General features: G+C 34.3%; 1 protein-coding gene across 1 annotated transcript; it reads right to left on the bottom strand.

Annotated features, from left to right (window-relative positions):
* Positions 1 to 941: 941 nt before the first annotated feature.
* On the bottom strand, positions 942 to 7,905 carry igf3 (insulin-like growth factor 3). The gene is made up of 4 exons (XM_056463204.1): positions 7,837 to 7,905; positions 5,856 to 6,036; positions 2,995 to 3,155; positions 942 to 1,405 (listed from the first exon to the last, which is right to left on the bottom strand). The coding sequence occupies exons 1-4, from the start codon at positions 7,903 to 7,905 to the stop codon at positions 1,202 to 1,204; spliced, it is 615 nt and encodes a 204-aa protein (XP_056319179.1). The 3' UTR covers positions 942 to 1,201.
* Between the last annotated feature and the right edge of the window lie 4,469 nt (positions 7,906 to 12,374).

Here is a 12,374-nt window from a genome sequence, read left to right as displayed (position 1 = left end):
TTTCAATATACATGGAGTATTTTTTATTCATAAAAGTTTCTAAAGAAGGGGGGGAGGCATATTTGTATTAATAAAATGCTGTGCACATGAGTTAAAACATTTAATAACTTCACTATTAATATTACTTCACTATTTTCACTATAGGTTCTTCGAAGAACTTGTTTTTTTATGTGGCGACCATGTGAAAACCTCCCCTGTTTAAACCCTTTATACATATTTAAAAGTGGATAATAGATTGTAGATTTAAATTATTATTTTTTTTATTAAAAATATAATATCTCAGTGTTTTTTCTTTCACCTTTTTATGCTGTACTTGCTTAAATGTAATCTTTCATCATTCTCTCCTGTAGTCTGTTAACAGAACTCTTTTTAAAGACCTTTGTGAAGAACGTCCAAGTCATAACACTAAATGCTCTACTGCATACCAAAAAGGAGCTTATTTCATGTTTAGATAGTGATATCACACCAAGGCTGTGATGACATTATTTATTAACCATAAACAGACTAATGTTCTTTCCTTAGAGGTCACTCGGACTTTATGTAATAATCCATAGAAAAATGAAGAAGATCTCATTGAAGAAGATCTGAAAGCATTAGGCTGCGCAGTTTAAAGATCAATTGTGTTTCATAGATTTGAAGCATAAATAAGGCTCATGGAGTCTCTCAAGATGGAAATATTGACAAAAAATATTGACAACATGGTTTACTCTCTTATTTTATTATTATTCACATTTTTTTTCCAAATCTTCTTATAGTTATTTTACACATACAGTACCTAAAAAAGTATTTTACAGTACATAAATTAAGCATTTAAGAAAATATATTCACAAATATTTTACAAAAACATGTCACATTTACATTCAAAATGGCCACCAAAGCCATCAGTGTTCCCATTTCAAGATTTCAAGTTTATAAGAGTATCACACACACACACACTCTCTGATCTTGCGCCTTCAACTTATTTTGAACCATTTACCCAAAATCATGTGCAGAAGTCAATGCAGACAAGCTAAAAAAATGGAAAAAATACAATTCATATTGTATTTGGCAAACTACTGCACTCCGTGATGTTGAGTGTTCACTTTCATGGCCTCTAGTCCTTTGGTTTCTCTAATACAGTCCTCGGTTCATACTTTTTTAAGGATAGAAAAGTCTGGGGCATTTGATTCTCAGAGTCCTGCAGATGCAGAAATCACCATGACTATCGGATGTGAGAGATTAAATTTGGCATCTCAGTTGTCGAACTAAGGTGTGTTGAGGGAGTTTGGGTGCTTGTTTTGGTGTTTATTAAGTTCTGCTGATACAGCGTCCGCTCTCTGATTCTCTGAGATGCCGATTCCTCATCTCGCTGCAGCTCTGCTAACTTCTGGTATCGCCGCTGAAACACCAGCCAGAACTGGTTATCCTGTAAAACAAAAGTGTACAATGTTCATGTAATTTTCTGGGTTTCAAATCTTAATACATTGAGTAACATTGGTAAACACACTAAAGATTCATTTCTGAACAATATGCTAATATAAGCATAGTGAAATGTGAATGAGTACTGAATATCAAGTTCCAAAATCAAATTGCCACCAAGTATCATATCATGCACTTTTTTCCATGTCTTCTGAAATCATATTATAGTTTTATATGAGTAACAAACAGGAATTTATATAATTATTCAGTAAAAATCTTGACCTCTGCTTTAGGTCTCTTTGGCAAGTTCATTTCAGTTCATGTGAGAATCAAATTCATGAAGGAGTCAGTTAAATGAATGAATCTAGTTCGTCTGATAATGTTCGTGATTATTTTGCCAATTGAACAATGTTTACTAAAATGATTGAACATAATGTTCATGTCAGATAAAGTCAGATAAATCTAAAATAAAATAAGAAATAAAAATTGGATGAACAATATTAAGACGTGTCCTCACAAATTAAAAACATTAAAATCAAAAAGAAATAAAACTAAATAATGAAATAAAACTAATAAAACTGTTAAATTGGAACATTTAAAAAAATAGACTACAAGACCACTAGTATCATTAAAACACAATTAAGAATTTTTCTGTCTTAAACAAATTACTGAAAATACAAATAAATGCTAATTCAAAACATCATATGATAAAGAACAATTGTAATAAATATAAAAATGTAATAACTGAACTTAAAAAAACTGACTTAATCAGCATCAGATAAATCTAAATCATGGGCTTCAGATATATTTATATACAGTTGAAGTCAGAATTATAAGCCTTCTTTGATTTATTTATTTTTTTTTTAATTTTTAATTATTTCCCAAATGATGTATAACAGAGAAAGGAATTTTCAAAGTACGTCTGATAATATTTTTTTTCTTCTGGAGAAAGTCTTGTTTGTTTTATTTCGGCTGGAATTTAAATTTTTTTAAAGCCATTTTAAGGTCAAAATTATTAGCCCCTTTAAGCTATATATTGTTTCGTTAGTCTACAGAACAAACCATCGTTTTACAATAACTTGCCTAATTACCTTATCCTGCCTAATTATCCTAATGAATCTAGTTTAACCTCTAAATGTCACTTTAATCTGTATAGAAGTGTCTTAAAAATTTTGTAGTAAAGTATTATTTACTGTCATCATGACAAAGATAAAATAAAATAAATCAGTTATTAGAAATGAGTTATTAAAACTATTATATAACAAATGTGTTGAAAAAAAAATCTTCTCTCCGTTAAGTAGAAATTGGGGAAAAAAATAAACAGGGGGGCTAATAATTCTGACTTCAACTGTACGTATAAAAAAAGATTTCTTGCGCATCTCTTTAAATGCAAATGAGCTGCTGCACCTCACTTCCTTTTCAGAAGAGGGTGGAGCTTTTATTAGACTACAATGGCCTGTATGTTTTAAAAATATCCCCTTTTCCAGAATAGAGCAAGTCAGAGGGGTTAGTTGTTGTTATATGTGAACTATTCCTGTACTCTTAACTAAGGTAAAAATGAGTTTGTGTGTATGTGTGTAGAGCTGGAAGTCTCACCGGAGTCTGCAGAGGAGATGCAGAGACATCACGCCGCACTTTCTTGGATTTGGCACAGTACAACTCCAAATGCTGGAGGTCACATCCACGCACACAACACTGGTCTACAATGCCTTTCCCACGAGAGCGAGGACCACCGCTACGAGCTGCTCCAGGTTTGCCTGATCATCAACAGACAAATTCAAGTTTTAATGCATAAGTATTAGATGCAACTTTCATAGTCCCAATGTAGGATCATACTGGAAGATAAATTATGTATTCTTAGAAATAATTAGATTACATAAAATTACAATAATAAGTATACAATAAACGTTAACAATTTACTCAGACCAACACAAATTATTTCTACACTGTTTAAAAAAAAATTATCTATGATCATACATGTTTCTAAATATAATATGTTTCAGCAGCTATTCAGCATATAAGAATAATTTCTGAAGGACCACATATCATATACTTAATGATGTAAAACATTTCAACCTCAGGAAAATTCATCGATTCATTTTCCTTCGGCGTAGTCCTTTATTTATCAGGGGTCGCCACAGTGGAATGAACCACCAACTATTCCGCCATATGTTTTACACAGCAGATGCCCTTCCAGCTGCAACCCAGTACTGGGGAATCTCAGGAATATATTAAATCATAATATATTAAATCATATAACCCTTATTTAAAATCTTTGAATATTTAGCCATTTTTATTTTAAGATTAATCCTTTTATTTTAGCTTACCTTAGTTCACCCAAAAATGAAGCTTTCCTGACTGTTTACTTACACCCAAGGGGTTTTAAACTTTTATGAAGAATGTTAGAAACCAGCAACCACTGGTATCCTTAATACTAAAGAAGTCAACGGCTGCTGGTTTCCAACATTCTTCAAAATATACACTACCGGTCAAAGCTTTGAGGTCAGTTTTTTTTTATTAATTTGACCGGTAGTGTATATACAGTTGCGAGCTAAATTATTAGCCCTCCTATGAAATAGTTAGTCTTTTTCAGATATATCTCAAGTAATATTTAATGGAGCAAGGATTTTTTTCCACAGTATTTGCAATAATATTTATATCTTGTGGAGAAAGTCTTATTCGTTTTATTTTGGCTAGAATAAAAGCAGTTGAAACTTTTAGAAACCCTGTTAGTTTCATATAATATTATCAGCCCCCTTAAGCAATGTTTTTTTCCGATTGCCAACAGAACACACCACACTTATAGAACGACTTGCCTAATTACTATAACTTGCCTAATTATCCAAGTTAGGCCTTTACTTCCTGCTCTACCAAACGGTTGACATGTTTTGACTGTTTTAAACTGTTTCCAAAAATATCAAACAAGCATAATCCTGTTGCACTACTACACTTGATTTTGGTGTTATTGTTATAAAACGAAACAAGAAAACATGTTAAATGAGAATCTGAAATATGTTATGGTATACTTCAAAAAATAAAGATTTAGTGTTCAAAAATGTTTTATTTTGATTATATTTGTAAATAAATTGCTCTTACACTTCATATTTTCAGATTTTTCCATTGGATATGTATTATTTCTGGTACTTTTGTCATAAAACCGACATATCAACTATTTGGTAGAGGCTGATATTTTAGAAATGATGGGATGTGTTAGAAAAAATGGATTGAGTGTGTTAACTAGCGACATTAGGAGTTAAGAAATGCAATTCAAAATCTTTTTTTCCTGGTGGGGCAGTTAAAGGGTTAATGTCACTAAGCTGAATACTAGTCTCTTGGAAAATATCTAATCAAATATTATGTACTGTCAACATGGCAAAGATAAAAGAAACCAGTTATTAGAAATGAGTTATTAAAACTATTTTGTTTTGAAAAAAAATCTTCTGTACGTTAAACAGAAATTGGGGAAAAAATAAACAGGGGGGCTAATAATTCTGACTTCAACTGTATATATACAGTGCAGATAAAGTACACCCCTCACATATCATATTACGATAATATACCAGTATCAAAGCCCAAACTGGAACTAGGCTATTAAACTTAAGATCAGTGTCCAAATATGAGTACACCCAAATGAATTTGTTGGAGAAAAAAATTTAATAAAATTGTAATAAACAGGAAAAATCAAGAGAAACATCAAATATATCAAATTAGTTGAAATACTTGTAGTTTATGACAGAAACTAGGGAAAATATAAAAGACTTTAAATTTAACAGGAGGGCTAATAATTCTGACTTCGACTGTACTTGTTGTGTTCAACTGACAGAACTAGATTTTTGAGTGAATTATCCCTTCACACATAAAAAAAATCTAACCCTAAACTGTTGATTTGATGTATCTCACTATCAGGAGAAACAAGTATAGCATCAATGACAAACAATCAACAGCTAAATTGTTTGAAATAATCTCGTAACTGAGGCCGTGTCATAATGTTCTTTTTGAAGAAAAGGAGTGAGAAAATGGGAGAGAAACGTGTCAAGGTGGCCTTGGATATGGAACAGGGTGAAAGGGCCTCAGTTAGCAGAAATGTTGATATCAACAACTGCAAATCAAGAGTACATGTTGGTGTGGTAACTTCTACTGTCATTTATGAACTGTTTAATACTATAACTTCAGACCGCCTACAACAGCAGATGGTCATGCTTTGCTATTGGTCTGTTCCGCTGATCTACAGTACATCAACGCCTCAGCGATAGCAGCTTGACTTGATAGCGCTGTCTGTATCTTCAGGGCAAGGCCACTTTTAATACACTGATAATCCATATGTGTTATGAATGTGATATGATGTTGTGAGCGAGATTGAAGATTTAGAGACTTGGATAGGATTGTGTCTTCACAAAGTGGCTCACAAATGACTCACTTCAAACACTCAAGTGTAGGTTTGCAGTTTGCACTCTTACCTATGTAAAAGCCTCTGTCTCCACACACAAACTCCAGATCGTCCACTAGTTCTCGTCCGCAGCGTGCTTTGGCCCCTTCAGTGTTGTCTGGCAGGATGAGAACGCAGCACAGAGAGTAGAGGACACACACACTCCGCCAGCTGGGCACCTGTTTCAGCACAGACAACAAGCTCTCAGACACCTGCGGCTTATCTCAGACATACACTCCTATTGCGTGAAACAATGAACACAATTCTTGACGGATGACGCGCTCAGTGTGTTTTGTTTTGCAAACCTTCGTGATTTGAGAGCATGCATGAAAAGTCCAGATGGCAGTGCACTGCAAGATCTTACAGACTTAACCTTCTGGTGACGGCCAAATGTTTTTTGGGGGGAAGAAGTGCATGCACTGTGTTTTAATCCATTGTTCTTTATTCCATCTTCTATACTAGTAAACTATAAAGTTATGACATGGTAAATACTTTTTGAGCATCTTCTCAAGCTGATGTCAATCTTCAGTCTTAAGTGTGATTTCCTTTTAAAGGCAGAGGATTTCTGATGTCAGGAAAATGTAATTCATTCATTTTCCTTCGGCTTGTCTCTATTTCAGAGATCGCCTCAACGGAATGAACCTCCAACTAGTCTGGTATATGTAGCAGCGAATGCCTTTACATACACACTCATACACTACGGCCAATTTGCTTTATTCAATTCACCTATAGCGCATGTCTTTAGACTGTGGGGAAACCGGAGCACTCAGAGGAAACCCACGTGAACACAGGGAGAACATGCAAACTCCACACAGAAATGCCAACTGACCTAGCTGGGACTCGAACCAGCGACCTTCTTGCTGTGAGGCGACAGTGCTAACCACTGTGCTGCCCACAACATTAAATACTTTTTATAAAATATTACTCTAAAACTGCATGAAAACCAAAGGTATAAATCTAAAGTTATGTTTCATATTAGAAGTTAATATCTCAAAGAAAGAAATTACATTTGATTAGGATTTTGTTTGGGTGTATTGCAGAAAATTTCTGCATGATGAAATAATAATAATAATAATAAAAAAACAAGTGTGATTATTTTAGGATAATTTTTTTATGAAGTGAAAAACAAAAATCTTAAAAGCAGCAGATGGTTAACCCTTGTGTACTGTTCAAATTTACAACCCTTTTGTTATGTGAGGGATGAAAACCTCCACTGATTTAAACTAAAAATGCATCAGATTAATTTTTTTTTTCACTTTTTTTTTTTTGCATAAATCTGTTAATCAACCTCAGTCCTGATCAAAACTACTAAATGTTTTAATTTAACTCTTTAATTGCCAAATTAACAAATTATTCCCAGAGTGTATTGTTGAGTTCTTTAAAAGCATTTTCTTAAAATATGTCTCAAAATAAGATTTATCATCAAAGGTCATTCTGCTAGCTGAAACACCGAGAAATTTATGGTCAAATTAAAACTCAAAATCACCCAAGTGTGGATAAAAGCATCCCCAACAGTACACAGGGGTTAAAAACAAATGTTTGACATAGATTCCTTTCAGTTTTTCAAAATCTAAATAACATTTTTTTCACAAATTGTATTTTTAAATGTGTACACAAATAGCATATGACTCATAAAAAGCCTTATTGGAAGAGGGATAAACTGTTTTGATGACATATGATGACATGCACGAAAGATCTATATTTTTCTACATCCCACACGACACAGCAACATCATAATAGCTCCCTAACATGCAAACCTGCACTGGCGGCAGTAATTGTTAGTCACAAAAAAGGTGATTTGACTCATCCAAGGAAACCAGTCATTTGGCAAAAAAAAGGAAAGTTGTTTTGACTAACTTGCTGTGAGTGGAATCTTCCTAAGCATCACCCCAAAACAAAATAATAAAAAAGTGCCCTCAAATTCTACACCCAGACAACATGCCACAAGTGTAACAGTACTAGATCTGAAAGCCTGATCCTTTTTCTTAAGTGTGTGCGTGTAGAAATCTTACCTTCAGCATGAATCCTGGCATTATCTGAAGGCGTCTGGCATGACAGGTTGGCATTGCGTCTGATGGCATGTCTATTTTTTTTTTTACTGTTTGGTGTCTCTAAAGAGCTACTGGCTACTGAGTTCTCCTCTGGTCTGCTCTTATAGGAGGAACAAGAGGGACGGGCCATTGACACACACACACACACACACACACACATCTTACTCTTCTTTAACGCACACACACACACACCACTCCTAATCATGAAGCTGGAGACGCATGAAACTATAAAGGAAATCTGATTATTAAACATCAACAAACCAAAACTGACGTACTGATGTTATCCATCTTCAATTAGAGTTGGTGCAGTAATCTAACATTAACCTTATATCTATACACCCACTGAGCTTTTTATTGGTTACTACTTGCTAGTACAGAGTACAGATCTCTTTTGTCTTCAATTCTACATAAACTCTTTACGGCACAAATTTAGCTGGAAACTCTTCAGGTTGTGCTCCATTAAAGTATCACACAGTTTCTGCAGATTTGTCAGCTCCACATCCATAATGTGAATCTCCTTCACATCCTGTTGGATTCAGGTCTTGCGACTGCGAAGGTCATTCAAGTTTCATTGAACTCATTGTCTTGTTCATGAAAGCAGTTTGACATCATTTGAGTTTTGTGATATGGTTACTGTGTGTTATCTGGCTGGAAGTAGCCATTATTAGATGGGCACACTGTGGTCAGCTACAAAAAAAAAGTGTTTGTTGGCTGAAAGTGTGCCAAGAAAATTTTCCCACACTATTAGACCAGCAGCAGCAGACTGAATCATTGATAAGGGATCACCTGCAGCTGGAAGTTAACGAGAATTATTTAAATAGATTAAATTATCCATCACAATAATGTAAAAACCATCACAATAATGTAAAAACAGTAATTACACAGAGTATTATTTGTATTATTTATTAAATTACCCATTAAATTGGAAGTTAAAGAGAATTATTCAATTATCAATAGACCCTTTTCACACTTCGGGTTTCTTAGTAGTGGAAGTCGTCATATTTGGGAAAACCTGGACCGCAGTGAATGGGAGAGTACAACAAATATTTTTTTTACAATCCTATTTACTTAAATAATAAAAGAAAAACTCCATGATGATGTTATAAAGACGTTCGGAAAAAGTAAAAAAATTGTTTGAGAATGATGACGGCAGCCAGAGGAAAGAATAATGTCAAATTTACTGTCCTGTCCCATAGACTGCATTAGAAAGTCCTTGCACTATTGGTAATTCGTTTTTTGTAATTTAAAGCAAAGATGATATACTCTCCTAGGGCTTGAGTGTCCACATATGTGGACAGCACATTTTAGCTCTTAAATGGCTATTTAAAATACTTTGAATGTTTTATATTTTGTTACAGACATACAGTGTCATCCTGCACCTGTTTTACAGCATATGAAATGTCCCAAACACTATTTTTAACTGTCCAAAATGGAAAAAAAAATTGTTTTTGCTCTCTGATAGTCAAAGCAAGTTCAAAAAAAAATTTCCATGTTAAATATGCTTTAAAAAACATTCAGGAAAAGGTGTTTTATGTAAATTTGGACCACGAATCCACATATATAGACATCATTTTTCTTTTAAGTACATCATATCAAAAGATCATACTTAGATTTTTATTCTAATTAGGTTCCAATAAGCCTAAATAGCAAAGAGAAATAAAAAAAAATGCATGTAAAAAGAAAAAAACATCTTGGGCCTTAAGAGGATACTACATACATAAATACATATAAATGTCATACGTTATTTTATTTGTTATAAAAATATTAAAAACTTTAAAGGATTTACGATGCCGATGACCGTTAAACATGTCATAACATGCTTGTGAAAGGGGTCCATTAACTGTATTTTATTAATGTCTACCCCAACTCTCAACCCAACCTTCACAGTAATGTAAAAACAGTAATTACACAAAGTATTATTCATTAAATTACCCATTAAAGCTGCTATATGTACGTTTTTGACTCTTCTAAAGCATAAAAATACCATAATATGTTTGCAGATATTTAAGGAACATGCTAAATGAACATTCTTGTTTATCTGAAAAACAATGCTGAAGATATTCTGCTTTGAAAATGTGCTAGAACGTCTGTCTTTGTTTTGGTTCTTTTAACCTGCCCAATGCCAGTTTAGCCAATTATATTTCAGCACCCTAGGTTGCCTTGGTGAAAAGCTCAGAAAGGCTCTGAAAGCATGCGTCCGTGATAGAAATGCGACCTCCGGTGGACAGTAGCAGACTCTGTGCGGTTCCACGTGAGGTTATTAATTAGCAAAAAAATATAAATATTATGAAAGTAAACATTAGGTGAGCAGGTTACATTGTAACAACACGCTACATGATGAGATTTGCAGTGATACGCATTTGGCTGTTTGCACCAGACGAAACACAACAGACATTTAAATACAGCCATTCAGAAGCACAGAATATGCACTCACTCACAAAATGGTAAGGTTTATAATCTAATTGAGACATATTAAACCACTTTAACATTATTAAATGTTCCATGCTGAATCACTGATATGTGTTTGCATTATTTTAGTTCTAAAGTTCAATTTCAAACTTTATTTTCAAGATCTGAGGTGAACTATCTGCTGCTGCTTTCAGTAGTATGGCAATAAATGTGATGTAAAATGGCATTTAAATTTGCATTATTAGCATGTAACACTGAATAAAGCACATAAGGTGTACCTGAGGTAATCATTGTCATCAAGTCTTCTGTTGTTCAGCTGTAAGAAATAGAAGTAGTAGAAATAGAATATCTAATATATCAATTTGATTAATTGGTCAGGACAAAAAGTCCTTTTAGCTGTTGCTTTTATTTCGAACACAATTTAAAGTCTTAAATCAGTGTTTAGGCTTGATAGTATTGCACGGTTCTGTTGTTCCTCAATCTGGTAACCTGTGCTTGCCTGTGTTTTGATCCAGAAATGCAATGCCTAGTTCAACCCCTGGGTGTTAGACTTGCATACTGCACTTTTAAATTGTATTTTATTAACATCAATCCCTACCCTTAAGCCAACCATCACAGTAGTGTAAAAACAGTAATTATACAGAGTATTTTACATATCATTTATTAAATTACCACATTAAATTTTATTAACGTCTACCTCTACCCTAAACCCAACTCGTTAATGCAAAAATATGAATTATTGTTGTACAGTGTCACAAATATATGCTATAATGATGCGAGTATCCGCAGATGCATGCCATCTAGACTTTACCATTGATAAGGCAGGGTGGATCAATGCGTTCATGTTGTTACAGCAAATTCTGAGCCTACCATCTGAACGTTGTAGCAGAAATCTTCTACTGTCCAGTTTTGTTGAGCCGGTGGTAATTGTAGTCTCAGTTTTTTTGTTCTTGACTCAGGAATATCACTGTTGTGTCTTCTTCTTTTGCTGCTGAAGCTCATCTCCTTCAAGGTTTGATGTGTTCTGAGTTCAGAGATGCTCTACTGCAGACTTTGATTGGATTATGTGAGTAGATGTTGTCTTTCTATCAGCCTGTTCATTCTCTGACCTTTGGCATCAACAAGGCATTTTCACACACAGAACCGCCACTCACTAAAGATTCTCTCTTTTTAAGACCCTTTTCTGTAAAAACAGCAGAGATGGCTGTGCAAAATTCCGAGTCCATTAACAGATTTTTAAATACTCAGACCAGTCTGTTTAACACCAACAACCATACCATGTTAAAATTCATATAAAGTCCTCATGAACCAGAAGTTGAGACTTTTATTTCAGTAAGTCAATGTACTTTCAACTAAAATGGAATATTGAGGAGGGGCGGGGCTTTCTTTTTTGCACATACATTTTTTTGGGTAAGGTAAGGTAAGAGGGGCGTGGTTAAAAATATCAACAGAAAAAGACCACCACTCTAAATGCAGCGCAAATGGTCAGACTTTGAATGAAGATTAATACAAAAAATAAATTTCAGTGGATTTACAAACACGGATTAATTTAATAATAAAACGTCCAGTTAATACGACTCCTAGTTATGGCATGGTGTTACGGAGGTCCACAACAAATACTGATTTAAATCTACTCCTTTAACTCAACAAACGTTGACTGATTGATTTCATTTTAAACACTAAAACATCTTAATGTTACAAGATGCCACCAAAACCAATTAAAGCAACACAGAAACAAGGCAAATCCACTGCACCTGGAGAGGCCGAGGCAGATGCTAAATCCAGCGAAGCTAATGGCGAAGAGGAATCATCAGGTGCTAACGTTGACCTAGAATCTGCGATTCTTGAGGCTATTCACTCACTGAAATCTTACTCCAGGCGATTAGCGGAGTGCTATGTGACATTAAAGCTCTCACAACAGCGGGTAACAGAAACTGAGGATCGAATCGGCACTCAAGAAGATATTGTCTCAGAGCTGCAGACGCAAAATTGTGGTCCATCATAGAACTGCTCTCATTAAAGGTCGATAATCTGTTAAATTGTAGCTGTCTGTCCAATCTACGGCTCTTCAGAAAAAAATTAATCGTGGG

The sequence above is a fragment of the Danio aesculapii genome, chromosome 8 (assembly GCF_903798145.1).
Source record: "Danio aesculapii chromosome 8, fDanAes4.1, whole genome shotgun sequence".
NCBI lineage: Eukaryota > Metazoa > Chordata > Actinopteri > Cypriniformes > Danionidae > Danio > Danio aesculapii.
Note: the sequence above shows the minus strand (reverse complement) of the source record. Positions and strands in the feature narration are given on the sequence as shown.